The sequence below is a fragment of the Epinephelus fuscoguttatus genome, linkage group LG16 (assembly GCF_011397635.1).
Source record: "Epinephelus fuscoguttatus linkage group LG16, E.fuscoguttatus.final_Chr_v1".
NCBI lineage: Eukaryota > Metazoa > Chordata > Actinopteri > Perciformes > Serranidae > Epinephelus > Epinephelus fuscoguttatus.
In genome coordinates, this window is record NC_064767.1 from 2,686,443 (window position 1) to 2,706,369 (window position 19,927).

General features: G+C 43.0%; 1 protein-coding gene across 1 annotated transcript in view; it reads right to left on the minus strand.

Moving 5' to 3' along the window:
- Window positions 1-17,174, minus strand: part of LOC125903538 (1-phosphatidylinositol 4,5-bisphosphate phosphodiesterase beta-1-like) — a 43,966-nt gene extending 26,792 nt beyond the window's left edge. Inside the window, exons 1-8 of the mRNA XM_049600515.1 lie at window positions 16,713-17,174; window positions 9,272-9,349; window positions 8,363-8,431; window positions 5,231-5,371; window positions 5,069-5,148; window positions 2,232-2,285; window positions 1,587-1,662; window positions 941-1,041 (exon numbers count right to left, since the gene is read on the minus strand). Of these exons, the coding sequence (XP_049456472.1) occupies window positions 941-1,041; window positions 1,587-1,662; window positions 2,232-2,285; window positions 5,069-5,148; window positions 5,231-5,371; window positions 8,363-8,431; window positions 9,272-9,349; window positions 16,713-16,811 (698 nt within the window). The 5' untranslated portion in view covers window positions 16,812-17,174. The remainder of the gene's footprint in view (window positions 1-940; window positions 1,042-1,586; window positions 1,663-2,231; window positions 2,286-5,068; window positions 5,149-5,230; window positions 5,372-8,362; window positions 8,432-9,271; window positions 9,350-16,712) is intronic.
- Window positions 17,175-19,927: the final 2,753 nt, after the last annotated feature.

Here is a 19,927-nt window from a genome sequence, read left to right on the forward strand (position 1 = left end):
AAGTCATCATCATCGGCCTCAAATCACCTCATCAAATCCACCCAAAACTTCTCCCTCTCCATTGATGGCTCCACTGTGCTCTCCTTCCCCCATGTCCATCACCTTGGTCCCATCTTCAAACCCTCTCCTTTGACCAACACATCAAACACATCACCAAAACAGTCCTCTTCCATCTCAGGAACATCGCCCACCTCTGTCCATCCCTCGCCTTTTCAGCTGCACAGACTCTCATCCACACATTCATCAGTTCCAGACTGGACAACTGCACTAACCTCTTCTACGGTTCATCATCCAAAACACTCAAGACTCTACAATATATCCAGAATATCCTTCATAACCTTCACTGGCTCCCCATCCCCCAGCGTATCCACTTCAAAAAAGCTCTCCACAACCTGGATCCCACCTACCTGTCTGAGCTCCTCCACCTGCACGCTCCCTCTCGCACTCTCAGGTCTGCTGATGCAAACCTCCCGTACTCCCCAACCAGGACTAACCACCGCACCTGGGTGCACAGGGCTTTCTCTATTGCTGCTCCCACTCTCTGTATCTCACTCCCTAAATATATCAGATACTCCACCACTCTCCACCTTCAAGAAATCCCTTGTGAACTTGTGACGGCTATTTGTCTGCATTTTCTAACATTTTATAGACAGATCAATAGAAAATGTTTTAATGCCAATAATTTCCTGAACATAATAATAGTCAGTACTGTGATTAACACTCCAGAGTTGAAGCCTGTCTCTTTAATCTCTCTCTGTGTGTACAAGTGGGACAGAAGATGAATCATTATTCATCATCCTTCCCATATCAAAGACGGTGGCCTGAAGCAAAAAACAACGCACTTAAAAAGCAGAGTAGCTTGTTTAACATTAACAAGTCTTTGAGCTGATCACAGGTCAGTGACTGCAGCTGTTAATCAGGAGATTTTCTAAATACTCACTGCAGTTTGAAGATGTTGCCGAGCTCAGGACGAGGACACAGGCTGTCCAAAAAGCTCCTGTACATTTCAAGTGTAAAGTCTTCCAGCTTGATGCTGTCACCCTGTCAGATATATAGGACACGGACATTAACATAACCACACGTTTTTTAATTAGCAAGAACTGGAACTGCCAGCGTCGGAGACACTGTGTCAGCTTCAAGCGTCTCCTTACGTTTTATCCTCCTCCTATTGCTGTAAAAGAAAAAAAAAAAGTTTTTTAAACCTTAAAAAATAATCAAACATTTCTCTCCATCTTTGATGTATTTCCCAACTCTTCTCCATTAAAAAGAAGCTTTCTGTGCTCACAGGAATATTAAATGTGAGATTCAGTGTGAGCAGGGAATCTGACTTTTCTGCTTTTTCACTGGTTGCTTCAAAACTTGATGACCCAGATATTTGAGCTCGTTCCACCTCTCCGTGCACTGCAAGTCACTCTGGACAAAAAGCATCAGATAAAAGCCTCAACGGGAAAAAGAAAACGGAGATAGAAGAAGTAGTTATCCAAAGGGAAGGCAACGGCTTTTCAAAGCATGTATCCATGGCATATATAAACTATAAAACCTCATGTTTATCTACTGCCACTGATATTAAGATTCAAAGTACTTACCCGTCCGTAGGGCAGTTTGCAGCTCTCCAGGGCGTTCTCCACTCTCTTTCTGTCTGATGAAAACAGTCGAACGATGCTGCAGAAGACAATGACATCACAACATTATCACCTCACTCTTAACCACAGCATGTCACCAAGCTGAAACGTGCAGTTTGACTTCTTAAAATATCTCCTCCCTCTAATTAACTACCCCAAATTTACTCCTCTTACTACCCCAAACGTCTTCCTACCCAATTCAACTTTCTTTACCTTGCTAAAACCCCCTAAACGTCACTTTCAACTCCTCCTCCTTTGACTTCCAAGATATATCAACTGACCTTAATTATACTGCTTTGGTTCTAAAGTACAGCTTTCCGTCGTAGCTGTATTATCCCATCTCATGCTCCGGCAGTGGTTGATTACCAGGTCAGTGCTGAATTAAGCACCTTCATGAATCCTGTCCCTGTTTTTGCTTTCCCAAGTGCACATGGAATTAAGTTTATTTTTGGAAGCAAGGGACAGGAAAGAGCAAAGTTTGAGTTTGTACGCGTCTCTACAGATTTCGGCGGGCTATTTTCTCCACATCCTCTACACCACCTACCTTTACACGTGCCTCTAAGTTAACATGATTAAAGATTAGGAAGGTAATAATAATCAGGAACTCACTTCTTGACGGGGATTCTCCCCTCTGCGTTCGGCTGGAGGGTTAACCTGACGTACCTGGAACAAAGAGTGGACCAAAGTTGAGAGCCTTCTTCTTTTCCTTGATCACGATGGCTACTCATAAGATGAGGAAGAGGTTAAGAGTGGATATGAGAACAATTATCATGACCACAGACTTCAGTGATTCTCCTTCAATCTTCCCCCTGTGTGGTTTAGATGAATTGACATGACTGACCAAATTTGGGTATGTAAGGTGAAGCAAACGTTCCCACAACTGGCGATCTAAGCTCAGGAAACAGCAGCTTCACTGACGGGAAGCACCAATGAATGTGTGTATGGGAAAGTTTGTACAAGTGTCAAGTATGTGAATGATGTACCAATTCTCAGGATTAAAAGACCCTCAAATGTGCAACTCTATGTCTGAGGCTCTCTTATTCTAAATCTCATTTATGCTACAACATAATTGGCCTTGTCGGCAGACAGGGCCCTGGAAACGACATCTAGTTTACTGTGTGCGAGGAGGAGACCTTTTGATATTTAATTCTTTATGTGACCTCGCCAGAGTTTGTCGAGATGCAGTGGCTGATGTCTGAAATCCTCCAAAAAGAACCTTGAAGTTAATTGTAAATTGATTAAGAGACATGGGGGACTTGCAAATTTGATTTTAACATATGCATATACACTGCTTTACTGGGAACTAGGGTTTAGAGGACTAAGAGACAGGGACAGAGGTCCCCACATGAGTTAAGTTAGTACTCTTAAAGTGTGAAAAGAGTACAAGAGTTTGAGAATAGAGGAAGGCGTCCCGGCATGAGCTCAGTTACTCCATTAGCAAGGTCAGGCCAGATTGTGCCTGACCACACGAGACTGCAAGACCTCGCTCAGGATTGAGCCCGAGTGTTAGCAAGTGTATCTGTAACTTACCAGTTAAGATAGACAGCAACGTTTGTTGGAGGTCTTGTCTTGTTGTTCTTGTTGCAAAAACACTGACTACAACTAAAATGTGGGTCAACATTTTTCTCTACATCTTGCCCAACTTCACAGCCAGGGCTCGTCTTGAATCTCCCTAGCTAGCCTAGTCATGGATTACTAATCCAACAAAGGAAAGTCTCAGAGAAAAACAGACACTTTAACAGTGCACGGACAGCTGTGTTTGCTTTCACCGCCAACGCTGCACCGTAAAAATATAGAATTTAATAATTAATTTATATTGGAAACATGCAGGTGACTAATCGACTAATGGCCCTAAATGACAACTATTGGTCGACTGAGAAAATTCGTAGCTGCATTATGTTTTTGGGTTGTCCGTCCCATCCTTGTGAACGCAATATCTCAAGAACGCCTCAATATCTCAAGAACGCCTCAAGGGAATTTCTTCAAATTTGGCACAAATGTCCAGTTGGACTCAGAGATGAACTGATTAGATTTTGGTAGACATAAGTCACTGTGACCTTGTCTGTCTCATTGTCGTGAACGCGATACCTCAAGAATGCTTGAGGGAATTTCTTCAAACTAGGCACAAACGTTCACTTCACTCAACAATGAACGAATTACTTTTGGTGGTCAAAGGTCAAGGTCACTGTGACCCCCTGTGTCATTCTTGTGAACATGATATCTCAAGAATACCTGAATAGAATTTATTTAAATTTGACACAACGTCCACTTGGATAAAAGAACAGACGGATTAGAATTTTGTGATTGAAGGTCAAAGGTCAAGGTCAGTGTGACCTCACAAAATGTATTTTTGTCCATAACTCAAGGATTCATATGCTGATTATGACAAATGTCTAACAGGATAAAATAATGAAGGTCAAAGGTCAGCTTGACTGTGACATCATCATGTTTTAACGTCATATCTCAGGAACAGAAGGGGAGACATTTGGTCAGATACTGAATTGGTGACTCTAATCTTGAAACTGTGCTGATTGTATAGATCTTCTGTGTGTGAAGCATCCATGTTTTCACTGACATGGATGGAGACTGTCAGAGACACTGGACTGGTGGGTGGAGTCATACAACCACGAGGCAGTAATTCTAGTTTCTTATGGTTTTTTTGTCCAAAAATGGCTCCTCTGATAGTAAAGGTTGCCGACCCCTGGCCTAAACTGAACCAAATGTTACCACAGCGTTGCTGAAATGTAAAGTTTCAACACACAAACTTATCCGTGGTTTGCAAAAATCCTACAATGCCAACATTCTTTTCTGGCGACTAGGTTGTATTATGCTAATTTAGGTCTATTTATTTAACAAAGAAAAGCCTCATTGAGATTAAAAATCTCCGTCACAAGAGCGTCCATCCAAAACAGACAGCAGCACATTAAAGAAAGTTTTAACCAAGCAACGTGACAGTTACAGAAATACCAATACTCAGGTCATCGTATGCTGGGTCACATATCAGTCAAAGCATCTACAACCTGAGTATTTCATATTTTTTTTAATGTATTTTTAATTATTTATAACAAATCCCAGGAAGAGATCACAACCAACAACATGTTAGTCCAAGCCTCTTTGTTGCTTCTGAAAATATAAATCTTTAAAAATGTTTGAAACAGCTGGGCGCTGTGGTTTTCAACAAACGTCATGAAAACAGGAGGAAATTGTGCATTTGCTGGGGATTATTTTCAGATGTGGATTAACACACATTTAATCTACATGTAGAGAGTATTTGTGTCAGCAGGATGGTGAGTGTGAATGAACTACAGTGTGTGTGTTCATGGTCATAAAGGAAACATATCACCCAGCGCAACAGTGTTGCTCAGTGATGTGTTTTTATGACAACAGTGGAGCTCTACGGCACAGAGGGAGAAGATATATCAGGCTTTAGGTGTGTGTGTACTCACGCTTTCAACAGACTGTGGTCTCTGTTCAGATTGTGGCTCAGCAGGTTGGAAGCCAGAGAAAATACTTCCTCACACCACATCTGCAGAAACCAGACACTTCTACATCACCATCATCATCATCATTATCATCACCATCACCATCATCGGTCCTGAGTTCGGTACCTTAGCTTCGTCCTCCTGTGAAGCGATGAAGTTAAGCTGGTTCACGTTCACAAGGTCTGATGCCGTAACCACGGTAACCATGCGGTTCTCTAGACGGCCAACCAGGTTTCCCACATCCAGCAGCTCCCGCAGCTTGGCCTCCTGTTGGATGACACAGAATCAAAAAGCAGTGGGCCGAAATGGATCCGTGCTGGAGGCGCACAGAGGAGACGGATGATATGTCGAAGAGAAGGTGTGGAAATGTGCTTCAACTGGGTGCAGGTGGAGCATGAGAAACTATCATGGGTGCACGATAAATCTGGCTGATAATGAGACATTTATATTTTCATGTATTATTGCGATGATGAAGCTGACAAACAGCGCTGATATGATGAAGCAAAACTGCCGCACCTACACACCTGGACACAGTGGGTGGCAGTATACACCTTTAAAGTTGGTTTACAAGTCACCAATAAACACAAAGACAAAGAAAAGAAACAAGCGCAGCACCATGAGCAGCACGCTAACGAGAGAGCCGAACACGCCTTGTTGCTGGTGTGTGGACGTCTTTCACTTTCAGAGGAAGGAGTCTGATCCCCAACCGCCCAACACCCCCATCAGATCACCCTCCTGCCGTCCTTAAACAGGTCAGACGCAGCGCTGAAGGACCGTCTCCTGACCGGGGAAGATTTTATTGATACTGCTGCTCTTATCGATACTCCTTATCGGTTCCTTTTCATTTCTAAATAAATGCTTTTTAGAAAAATACATTAATTTACAAAGTAATAAATTCAGAACTGGATTACTGAATATGTCAGATATAACTAAATGTTGTTTCAGAGCAGCTACAGTCATTTTTACAACAGCAGCATCACTATTTAAATAATATTCCTGACATCACAATACTGAGTGAAATTTATCAGTCACTATAAGTCCTCCTGTTCTGCTGTCCTCCCGCCATTAAGCAGTTGTAGGAGGTCTGGTTGAAGCTGTGGTAACGCTTCTTGTTGATTTATTTTAAAAAATCAGTTAACTATCAGGTGGTTCAACAAAAAATAAATGAAAATAAATAATCATACTACTGTTTATTAGGATATATGAAGCTTTCTCCTCGTTTGAACTCAGTCAAGTCGAGGCATCTAAAAGATATGTGCTAAATACTTGTTTACCATCCTCATGGTACACGTGGTGTTTTGCTTCTTGGCTGAAGGAGGTGTCAGTTTAAGTTGGCACGAGCGGCTCGTGCCATTTCATGTGGAAAATCTGCTGATCCCCTGCAAACTGCCAACGTGTTGGGTTTTGGAGTGCACGTAGGATTGACCCTGCACTATGCATCATGTTCAACACACAACATTTATTTAGTCATGATGTACAAAACAATCTCACACACCTCTGATCCAATAATGTGTAATATGATCCAAATAAAGTCGTGAATGTCCCAAATATCATCACTGAAGTCAAAGTGGTGTTAAATTAGTCACACGTGAGTCATATTCTGAGGATGCCTTTTACCAGTGGACCTAATTTCAACTAATCTGACTCTTGTTTTTCTTCTGAAGCGTTCCTTAGCGTCCCCATGTTTGGTCCCCCCTCTGTTGGGGTACCTAGCACACAGATCTGGTACTAAAAGGTGGAGCTAGAAACCCTGCAGTCTGATTGGTCAGTAGAGGACGCTCACTCTGGTTTTATGTAACCTCTGTTCATACATCAGTAAACTACAACTATAAAATGAAAGAGAAAAAAATAACTTCATTCACTGGGCCGACTGCCGGCAACTTTTAAGGTGGAACGTTAACTTGTAATGTTACTCAATGCATGAGTTGATGACGTGAATCCATCAGCACACCTTAAATTTCACTGTGACAACTTTGACCATCACTTTAGTTTTTATATGACACACACTTTTAGTAATGACTTTAAAAATATAGATTCATTTGGAGCGGATTATGTGAAGGTCATATATTCTAATCCTCACTTCCTGTGGGCTACAGCAACACTAAACCCCTGAGCTTGCCTGAGAAGGACTAAATGCACAAAGCTGCTATTTTGAAATATCCCATGGAGAGAGACTCTCACTGCAGCCTGTTCTATTTTGTTGTGAAAATGTGGGCGTGCAGCCTCGTTCTGTGGACGATAAACCAGGTGCAGACTTCCATCTGTGTCACCGCTGATGAGGAAATACAGCGAGTGCTGGACGGAGCAGTGAGTGACAACAACCCCGCCCACATTTAAGAGGACTGTCTGAACACACCAAGGGTCTAGGTGCCCCTTTTTCACTGTCTGTTCGAGTCGGGAATATTGCACCATTTTGCCGCCTCTGTGCTCTGTATATAAGGTACAATGGTGGAATGTGGGGACTGAGTTGTCTCGCTTGTGAGCTGGCAACGGAGGTAGTAACAGTGTCGAAACAATGTCTTTATAAAGGAGACAGCCGGCAGGACGGGTGTGACATTTCGACTACATGTCATGTGTGTGACGAGTAGCTGTTAGTGGCTAACTCTTAAAAGAGGAAAAGCAGATGAAAATGTCTGCAAATTGGGAAAACTGAGATCCAGGAGCTTCTTATCCACCAAACAGAGAACAGGGACAGTAAATGATTGTTATTGGTTCTGTGTAAAAATGCAAAGGTGGCATGAGGAAGGGACATCATAGCAGCCCTGAAGTGCTCTCTCTCTTTAAAAGTGACTTTAGTAAAGAGGAATCCTCCAGCTTTCAAGGAGCTTTTCTGCTGCTACAGCAACAACGTCACAATATGAACATCAATTTCTGGATGACAAAATAAATGCAGAGGCAGTGAACGGAACAGAGGACAGAAGATAATTAGAAGTCTGTGAAGCAGCCACTGTAATCATGATGCAAAATCATTCAAGAACCCCAGTCAGGAGGATACTAGTGTTAATATGGCTGCCGCTCAGTAATTCATATTCTTTGTTATTTATAGAGCTCTTTTCAAGCAACATGCACAAAGACCATCCCAGTAATAGGAAGATAAACCATAGTGACAGAACAGTGAAGCATTAAAAACAATATATGACAGTAGAAAAATATAAATAAAAGTAGAAAATGTTATTGAATGTATAAAACATACACACATGAGAGAGATTGGTGCACTATAAAAGATTAATACGATGTGCAAGAAAGCGGTGATGGTACCTTGGGTGTTTTGGTGCTTCTCCCCGTTCTGACATCTTTTACGAACGTCAGGTCCAACACCTCCGTCTCCTACAGAAAACACACACACAGAGTCAGCTGGAGCTAAATGCTTCATCCTGTTTCCTGCTATGGATTTAATCCCACCTGGAGAGCGTGTGTGTGTGTGTGTGTGTGTGTCTGTAACAATCAATGATCACATGTTGTCTGTGTGCTTTTGCTCTGTGCATCTGTCCTTTGTAACACCTGTTCCTTCAGCCTTGCATTGAGGTAGAGCATTTACAATACAAACAAAAAAACACAAAAGTGAATTTAGTTTTTGTGCAAGTTTTCCTTTAACATATAAAGACTGGAGCAGGAATGGGTTCCAAAACCGCAGATTGAGTTAGTGTTTTAGCACATCCGCCTCCCTCGTCTTGAAGTCAGAGGGTTATTTGAGTGGGTTTTTGGTTACATACCTGAAACAAGGTCTAGGAGGGGCATGAGACTGGAGGTTACTGGCAGATTTGAACCAGTGTGGCCGATGTTTGCCGATTCTGTTATTTCTTTTTAAAGCCAATATTGTCCGATACCAAGCTGCTATTATTGCACTTCCCTAATTATAACTAATATGTAATTAGGTCAAACGTAAATACAGACAATTATTCACAGAAAATTTCTCCGAGTCTTATTTGAAATGATTCTGATATAGCTTAGATATGGAATGAATAAATTAAGCAGGTAAGGTAAAAGGTATATAACAACTTCTGATGACTCGACAATTAAGATCGCAACACTGATGAGTCAAATTTGGACTTGATGATCTCACTTTTTTTCCAGCATGAAGCCAAACCTGCTCCTCATCATCTGGCTCGTTATCAAAATCTATGTGTAGAAGTGTTTCAAGACTGTGTAAGTGTCGCTGGGCTCAACCTTGTTCTGGTCGGTCCAGTAGAGGTAAAATCCATGTGGATCCACATGTAGAGTCACCGGAGTCACGGTGGACAGATCCTACAAACAAAGACAGGTGAAAACATAAAACTATCACAGTGCTTTGAAACAGAAGCACCTTCACATATACATATCTGTATATATACAACATGAAAAGTTTATGAAGTGTATTTATGACGAGGTCAGTCTGACTCTTGTGTTGTGGCAGACAAAGACAAACGTTCCTGCAGGATGCAACAGTCTTACATTTCCTCCTGTATGATTACTAGTCTACTATTTGCTGAGTTAATTAAATGTGGATGCCTGTTAGAATCATTTATTCGTCACATGTCACGCTTCATCAACGTCTATGTTTCTGGATGGTTCTGGTGATCCATGGTTTCTGGTTGTGGACTGATTTAACTGTGCACACATCCTGACCTCAGCAAGACTGTCACATTGCTGCACTCCCTGAACACAGACAGTGGAGATCCACAGCAGGACCGGCTCGGACTGCACCTCACATTACCACCGACGCACCAGTCCTTACCCACCTCCTCTCTTGCTCTCACCAGAGTACTGTGTGCTGTCACATCGGCATAGAAAAGGAACTACCTGTCCAGGGTTGGCTAAATTTTGGTGATTTGAAAGATATTACAGTTCCTGATATCCAATTGAAACTGATGCAGCACAAAGGTCGTCCACTTTATTTCCAACGTAAGTATGATGACTTGCAGGATGCTTGTTCAGCTGATGCTCATTCCATCCATCTTTCCTTGATGTTTACATTTGAAACATCGACCTGGTGAGCTAGCAGAAGTTGGTGAAAGCAGAGTTTACAGACTGGTGAGTTGACTCGCAGCCACACGCCAGAACCATCCAAAGGCAACCGCAAACAACACCACCAGCACGTCCAAAATAGACACAAGCCTAAATTTAGCCTAAATGTAGCAGAGCCCACAGAGAGGTGACTGGAAGCGTCTGCGCCTGGACATCGCATTTTACGTCATGCAGTTGTATGCTCCATTAAGTGAGGTGCTTTTGTTTCAGTTGTGTTATCATTCAGTTGAGTCTGATCGTTCTGTGATCTGCCATCTGAATACTGCTTGAACTGGTTTGAGAACTAAAGCCTGGTTCAGACCAAAGATTCGCAACGAGATCAAACCATTTTAGAACGTTGCAGAGAAAAGTAGCAGCAGTGCGAACTGGCCGGTCTGAGTGTGCTGGTGTCAAACCGCGGGTCGCTGCTGCTGCTGGCTGTATGTGCTTATGCCCCGCCCACACACACACATTCTCATTGACTGATGAATTGGTGCTGGTTATTTATATTATTGTGGCGTATTGATTATGAATACAGTCCATCTGATGCTGGTTGTGTTTCATCACTGTAGCCAGTATCTCACTATCACTATCCACATTCAGATTTTAAGAAGCTACAAATCATATTCAGCCACAAAATAAGTCTGAAAAGCTGCAAATCAGAACGACGTACAGAGGGTCGTTGACTAGAGATGATGCGCCGTCTCATGGCGGTCACTTCCTGTCAACGTTACAGATCAGAAGCACAGAGAGTTGTTGACTAGAGATGATACGCCGTCTCACGGTGGTCACTTCCTGTCAGCGTTACAGATCAGAAGCACAGAGAGTTGTTGACTAGAGATGATACGCCGTCTCACGGTGGTCACTTCCTGTCAACGTTACAGATCAGAAGCACAGAGAGTTGTTGACTAGAGATGATACGCCGTCTCACGGTGGTCACTTCCTGTCAACGTTACAGATCAGAAGCACAGAGAGTTGTTGACTAGAGATGATACGCCGTCTCACGGTGGTCACTTCCTGTCAACGTTACAGATCAGAAGCACAGAGAGTTGTTGACTAGAGATGATACACCATCTCATGGTGGTCACTTCCTGTCAACATTACAGATCAGAAGCACAGAGAGTCGTTGACTAGAGATGATACGCCGTCTCACGGTGGTCACTTCCTGTCAACCGGCAGGTTTTTACAATGTTGCAGAACGGAGCGTAGCAAGTAGTTGCCTGTTTCAACTCATCTCGTCGTGAATCTTTGGTCTGAACTGGGCTAAAGCGTCAGAAACAGCTGAGTGAGGCAACTTCTGTTTTTGATCATCTCTTCTAATTGCAGGGCTTTGTGCTGGCAGGAGCAGGGGTCACTTTGTTTTAGATGGAGCTTATGGATTTTCAGTAATAACAGACACTGGCCTACTTAAGCTCTGCATGGATGCCTTTACAAAATTCAGTATGTGCATTTTCAATCCAATGCTTTTACTATTGATTAGGTTCGATCGTTTGCATCACACTTCGCTTCCATGGAACAAAATGGGTTCTATAATTGACTGAAGTAATCTGAGCCAAATTAAAACTGGACTCTGACTCTGAATTTGTCTTTTCATTGTATGAAATGCCAACTGCACCTTCAGTGGTGCAAAAAGATGATGATTCTCTACAGTGTCAACTTTTAACTGTGCTTATTAAAACAGCAGACACTGGTTGATTGTTGGACACAAAAAGTAGCTAAAGTTCTGTTCAGTCGTCATGGCATCCAACTATTGTCCCTGTTGCCATAGTAACCCACCATGACAGTTTCTAATTGGCTCCAGGAGGACTCAGGCATCGCAGGTGTCCTGATGTTTTGCTGTTTGAAAAGCTTTTACACTTCAGAGGATCATGTGGATACTTATACTGGAGAAAAGTCTACAAACAATGACACCGCTCAGCAGACTGGTACAGACAGACGCCATCAGATAATGAATATATGTCTAATAATAAGTTATAAGATGTGGTGTAAACTATGTTAAACTGTAGGGTTCCTAAAAGTATTTCATTAAAATCTTGATTTTGCAGCCATAAAAGGAGCTGCAGTAAATGTTGTGTTTAAGCTGGCAGACAAACTGAAGTCAGAATGAACTGATGAAAAGAAGGAAAGAATCCAGAGTCATTAAAAACACCCCACAATGCAACAAAGACACAGGACTCTGTAAAGTTTCAATTCAGTTAGCACTTAAGTCCACTGTGTTGTGCGTGGTCCTTTTAGATACATCGCGACACCGGCATCCCTGTGCTCTGAGACCCATTATTTCTGTGGGTTTGCGCTGCACCACGATGGCTTGTCGCTTGAACCCAATGGCGAGTGAGATGTCAAGAGTAGGGAAACTTTGCTGATATTGAACCAGCTGTGTGTCATCACAGTGTGCGCAGATGAAAGGCTCCCCCCTTGTGCCACCAGCTGTCAGACCTCGAGATCCTCCGCCAGAAGCCAAACACCGTTCATCAGCACACACTGCGATGACACACAGCTGGTTCAATATCAGCAAAGTGCCCGTGCTTCCCTTCACTGGTTCTTTAACAGCAGGGTCGGTCTTTATTCAGCGTTATAATCATTAAACTCGGTTTCTATTACAGAAATAAGTCGTGTTTTTCCCTCAGAGCTCGGAAGCTTCTGACATCGGCTACTTTTCTGCCTGTACTTGATTATGACGATGTTCTGTGTGCTTCAACCAGCTGTCTGCAGTCTTTGATTCCGGTCTACCACTGTGCTCTGAGGCTTATTACTGGTTGCAGCCGCCTCACCCACCACTGTGAACTGTACGCTAAAGCTGGTTTGCCCTCCTTGAATGTACGAAGGTATACACACTGGATGATTCTGATTTATAAAGTTCCATTTGGCTTGGTTCCTGCCTATTTATGCACTTTTCTTCAGAGAACTAAAAGCCATTTGCCTTACGATCTGACAACATTTTGCACCTGTCTGCTCCTCGTGTTCAGACTGAAATGGGAAAAAAGCATGCAGTTTCTCGGCCCCTCTGCTCGGAATACTCTCCAATCTGAACTTAAAATACCAGAGTTTATTTCACCTATCCTAAAAGACCAAGAACGGAAATCTATCAAACAGTGTTTGTGTTCTTAAGCTGTTACTGAAACCATAACTACCATACTACTACTTTATTTGTCAAATTGTTTAGATTTCAATGGTTGTATGTTTTTATCCGTCTTTACATCTGTAGTATTTATTATGACGTGTGCGGCTGCCTTTCTTGGCCAGGTCACCCTTGTGAAAGAGGTCTTGATCTCAATGAGTCTTTTATCTGGTTAAATAAAGGTTAAATAAAAAAAGCAACAGTAGCATGTGTATGTTCAGTGAGCTATACCTTCAGCTAGCTAACCCTACACTTTTCAGGGTTTGATTTTAGTTTTGAAACTGGGAAGAAAAGCATCACTCCATCCAACCTCTCCAGGTAACGAGTATATATATAGTAGTATAGTATTATCGCCACGATTTGACCGCTATCTCCACCTACACACAACCAAAACTTACGCCACAGTGTCAATGCTGCTTAAAATGTGCTGCCATAGCTAGCAGCAAGTTAGCTAGCAAGCTAGCTCGCCATTATTGTTGGCGGTACCAAATCATTACAGACCTAACAAAAGGCCCATTTCACTGAAGAAGTTCCTGGTACTATTTGGGGGGCAGGAACTACTACAGGAACGTCCTCTTGCTCGGCCCTCTCAAAGTCCGTGTCTCCACTGAGAGAGCGGAGTACGAGCAAGGTTCCTTTAAAGTTACCGGGCTCTGGATGTGACGTAATCGTTGCACGACCATTTTGACCGGGGCGATGGAGGGGCGTAGGGACGCTGTTAGCGGTGTCTGTAATAACTCAATAACTCAATGAAAGGTCCGTGAATTTTTTTTTTTTTCCAGCGGATGTCTTAGTTACAACATGATTGAGCTAACTGGAGTAGTTTCATGTCGTATCTGACAACGGGAGGCTTTTAACAGATGACGTCCTGATGTTAGCTTTGCTGCTGCTGTTAGCTGTCCCTGTCAGCTGATGCTTTCTAGACATCGTGATTTCCCAAAACTGAATAAATACAACACATAGCAACACAAAACTGCTTTGCTAGCTCAATCATGTTGTAACTAAGATATCCGCTAGAAAAAATATTTTTTTCACGACCGTTTATTGAGTTATTACAGACACCGCTAACAGCTAACAGCTAAAGGTTAGCCCAGCTAATCCATGATAACCATGTTATTAATTACAAAACGTGCACACAGTAACGTTTGTTCATTCATTGTGTTTATAGACTTTACAATCATCAGATTAGTCTACACGATGATATGGTGACGTGAAAAATGTGATATATAGCTAAACTCTGCTGGTTTTCTACCCGAAGTATTTGTAAACAACAAGGCGATTTCCTCTACAGTGAACCAGTGACAGCTGAAAAATAACTCCCTTCTGCTGCGCGCCGGGGTTCCATTCCCGTCGGGAGTTATTTTTCAACAGTCACCGGCTCACTATACATTATCCTTTACAGAAGGAGCTGAGGTGGTTGCTGTGTTCCTGGCGTGTCTCTTCGTTTACATGGCGATGGATGCTATGAACGAGCTAACCCTCGTCTGCTGAGTTTTAAAAATGCCGGCTATTTTGTCGCTTTCTGTTGACGTCACATCCCGCCTTGAGTATATCCAATCAGCACCAAGTAATCCCCAAGCCCCAGCCAGGAGTTTCTCGGGGCCGTTCTGAGTACCTACTCCGAAGCAGGGACTTGTTTAGCCCCTGTAAAAGTTCTGGAACTCTGTCCTTTGGGGGTGGTTCCTGCGGTGGAGACACGCACCAACGGCCCCGTAAAATTACCCTGAAGTTCCTGCAGTGGAAACGGGCCTAAACATTACTGGCGGCTTCTATTCGACAAGTTTTGGTACTTTGTGCAAAAAACACGTAAAACTATCAGGCTCCTTGTTGTCTCCAGCCGCCATGTTAAAAGTTGTGAAGTTTGCTACGTCTCAAAGATGGCGACTGTTGGGGGTGAGAAGTGTCCATCATTCAACACTCAACTTTTGTACACTGCATATTTCCATACTGTGCAGTGTGAATGCACTCAGTGCAGTCAAAATATCAAATGTTTAGTTCAAAGTATGTGATTTGAGACACACGGCAGGTCTCCTTGGACTTCTGCACCTTTTTTTTTATTGTGTGATAAGACTTTATTCCCATCATGGCTCTGAACATAAACATGTTTGAGTGTTTTAAGCTGTTTGAACAAATCATGAGTCCTGTCATATTTCTGGAGGGGACGGTCATTAAAACCTTTTCTTAAGGGAAGAGCTTGTAAAATGCTTCTGTACTCTGTCGAGAAGAAAATTTGAGTTTTCAAATTAACTTTTGCAAATTAAAAATACATGAAAAAGTGCACATTAGACACACAGTACAGGGCCCAGGCAGGATCTCTGGTGGGGAAACAGTCTGCCAACATATTTGTAGAGATGTCAGCGCTCATAAAGTTCTGAATATTACTTTGCATGTTTCGTGAAAAGGTCGTGAATCCTGCTGTCGGAGCTGCTTTCCTCATAAATAGTGCAGCCTACATTCAAAAGCAGAAAAACTAGAAGAAGAAAAAAAAAACGAGGCTCAGAAGATGGTTAACTAGATCCCTGGTTGTCACTCGTTGGCATGGCAACCAACTCTATTTTTCATAAAACCCAGCTGTACGTGTTCAGAAAATATTCAAATAGCAAAACACACACACACACACACACACACACACACACACACACACACACACACACACAGTTCAGTTGGTTCAATCACAGTGAGAAGATTTAACAGTATATTGGATCTGTTCTTCCGTAAGTATGATTCATGATATCATATGGCTCAATGCATTGATTTACACACACACACACACACACACACACACACACACTAATCCATTCTTTCTCAAACACATCAGATCCGTTTAGGTGATGGTAACCATGCCAGTTACCATGGCAACCGGACAGCACGTTTCTCATTGTCAGACCTCAGTATTTCAGCATACCAACACACACACACATACACACACACACACACACACACACCTACAATTATGTGACTGTGTGTGAGTGTGCACATGACAGCTCTGGAGGAGTTCTGCATGTGTGTGTGTTTTATACATATTTAAATACACAATCACACACTGTACACTATGTGTGTGTGTGTGTGTGTGTGTGTGTGTGTGTGTGTGTGTGTGTGCACACTGATGGATCTCCATACCAACAGGTGGCAAAAAGAAACTGACCACAGTTGCATTACACACACACACACACACGCACACACACACACACACACACACACACTGTGTCACTCTCCTGTGTGTCTTGCTGGCGTCTAATCCTCAGGTATTTACTGCCAAAGCTCAATCAACAAATGAATAGTAAACACATCTGACAACATGGCACATTTCCTCCTCTTCCTCCTCCTCTTCTCTCACTCCAACTAGAGTCAGTTCAAGTTGGCATAACGATGATAAAATTCTGACATTGCCAAAATATATTTAAAATTACAAAAATAAAAATAAACCCCAAAATGAAAAAGCAAATGAAGATTGTTTCTGCTTTTTGTCAGCAGGAAATACTCAAGGAAAGAAATCGGCGTCCTTACCTCGTCCCATTTAATGAAGTTGCTTCCGTTCTTCAGTGTTTGAGAGACGGAGGGAGGCTGGAGTTTTAAAGCGTGGACCCCCGGCTGAGCGCTCGCCATGACTTCACACACATTAACACACAAACTGAAAGATGCTCAGACACACAGGTGCTGCATCTCCGTCATGTCCGAGCCCAAACTCCTCAGAAGTCAGGCAGAGACGCTCAGCTGCAGCAGCAGCAGCATCCTCTCCTCTTCAGATCTGTCCTGGCTGAGCTGCACTTGTCTTCTGTCTCTTCACTCTTTTTTAATTTCACTGCTTCTCTCTCCTCTTCCTCTCTGCTCTGTCTCCTCTTTTTTCTTACCTCTCCTCTTCCTTCTGCCTCCCTCTGTTTGTCTCCCCCTCTCTCCTCTGTTGGTGCTGCATCTCACAGAGAGACAGACTGAAACAGATGCCTTCGTGGGAGACAGGATACGTGTGTGTGTGTGTGTGTGTGTGTGTGTGTTTGTGCGTGCATGTGTGTGTGTGCGTGCGTGCACTGCCTCCACAAATTGACTCATCGGCGACATGCGCACAACGGCAGCTTCCCACAGATGGGGGAGGGATAAGAGAGGGGAGAGCAGGAGCGACAGAGAGGGATGGAGAGAAAGAAAGAAGAGAGTGGGAGAGAAATGAAAAGAGAAGAAGAGGAAGGATGGAAAAGGAGAGGACAGAGGATGGAGAGGTAGTGGGAGAAAAGGGAAACAGAGTGGGCGATTGGTTGGAGGGCGAATCAAACCAAATTAGGATTACGGTCAAATGAGGCCACTTTTTGAATCTGCACTACATCATCATAAGTATATGGACACTGAACACTACACCCATATGTGACTCTCAGGCCTGAACCATCAATCTGCAGCTACAACAGCCTCCACTCTTCTGCCTCCAGACTTTCCATCAGATTTTGGAAGCTGGCTGCAGGGATTTGCTCTTGGCCAGCATTAGTGAGATTTGGCACTGGTGTTGGGCGATAAGGCCTGGCTCGCTGTCAGCGTTGGTGTTGGGTGGAGTTGAGGTCAGGGCTCTGGGCAGGCCAGTGAAGTCCTTCCACATCAAACTGGGAGACGGGTTTTTATCTCTTTAGGGCTGAGAGGATGATGCTACAGATACTAGGCCTCGTTTTGGGTATCGATGCTCGCGTCAATAGAATCTGTACCAACAAAAATAGATCCATCCCACGTTGGATCATTCCTCATAGACCGTGCACTCTTTGCTTCTCTGCGGCTGTGAGTTCAGAAATATCACACGTTAAACATTGACTGTTACAAAACTGCCTTTGACATGAATCCAATCACAGAGAGTGGTAAAACTGAATATTTATATTTATTCATTCATTTATTTCCATAACCTCTGATCCTGTTGAGGGTCGTGGGGTGGTGGAGCCTATCACACTGACACATAGAGACATGTCGACGACTTCAGGGTGAGCCTGGGCTCGAGTACCCGGAGAAAACCAACTGTGACACAGGGAAAACATGCAGGTCCTACATGGGGGAGCTCCCCCACCCTGGGGTTTGAACCCGGAACCCTGTTGCTGTGAGGTGACAATGCCAACCACTGCACCACTGTGTCGTCCATCATAAAACTATACCCAGAAATATTAATGATGCATTCATCTCAGTATATTTAATGACACATGGTAGAGTTGTGTCTGTCTGATGTACAAACTTAAACCGGTTGATTTTAGGCAAACCAGCTTTACTGGCATTTATCATTATGACACACATTCTGACAAATTAATAGTACTCTACATCTATGCAGAAGGCGTCACAGCACTACATCCAACTCATACAACATTAGCAATAAGAAATACTACACCATGATTAACTTAGCATTATGTTTATAAACAGACGAATGGAGCCGCTAAGGTCCGACAGGCCTTATGTAATTTACCGCAGAGCTGAGCACAGGCAACATGAAAGAGATCAAATTTTAACAGAGGCAAAACGTTCACATATTTTCTGGGGTGACAAGAGTTATTCTCTCAAGAAAACTGCAGCAGTATGACAACATTTTGGGTTAGAAGCCGACGAAAGAGGTGAATGCAGGCGACACAGCACTGTCTAAAGTTTCGATTTACATCTGTTGTTCACTTTGAAAGTGCCACAATGGACGAAGAAAGGCTGATTCATTGAGTTCATTCATTCATTCATTCATCTTCTAACCGCTTCATCCTCTTGAGGGTCGCGGGGGGGCTGGAGCCTATCCCAGCTACATCGGGCGAGAGGCAGGGTACACCCTGGACAGGTCGCAGGGCTTGATTCATTGAGTTGAAATGCCAAAATTATCTACATGATTCCTTCTTACTCACCACAAAAACATGGTGGCAGCTGGCTGTAGAGAGATCGCCAACAAGCTCATAGTCTGGTTAGCTGTGACCATGCTAATGATCTTCTCTAATAACAAGCTAAGCTACTTGCTGTTGGCTATATCGTGTCATTTACAGTAAATATCACATGTAAAATGTATGTTTTTTGTTTAAAAAGTAACGTAACCAACGTAGAAAGACAGCAAGTAGACGCTGCCCAGTGGTGTATTGAACTACTGCGAAAGAATACCTTTTCTCGTCAGTGCCTGATGTGGAAATCACTGACAAAGCAGTGGTATTTGATGACTTTGGAATGAGAACAAGTTGGGCATGTTGATGTCTTCAGGCCTGGGGTCTTATCAAACATGTCATGTCTGGGCAGACTGGACAACAATTGGACAAGTTCCTGTTTCATGGCGAATAATGTCCCGCCATCGAAATGGCGACCAATGAAAACTCACAATCTTCACAAGAAAGCATCATCAAGGTCTTGAGGCTTTTCTCACCACATTTGAGTCGCATCTTGTCGACGTGTTAAGTAGAAAACATGTCATTTCCTGTTGCCTGTCAGTAGCACTGTGACTATTACTCAATATTTGTACATACATGTCATGAGGTTGGGACGCTTATACAGCATGAGAAATCTGGGGCAGACTGGGTAATGTACGTTCAAGTTATAATGACTTCACATGCAAAATAGTCGCCGCGCCACTGCAACACCGTTTGACTAAAACGATCTAAAAATCATCATCAAGGTCTTCAGGCTTTTCAAAACAAATTTGAGGTGGACCTGGTCAACTTGCTAGGAGGAGTAAATCAAAGTATAAAACATGCTATTTCCTGTCGCCAGTAGGTGGCACCATAACTATAACTTATTATTGTTCATGT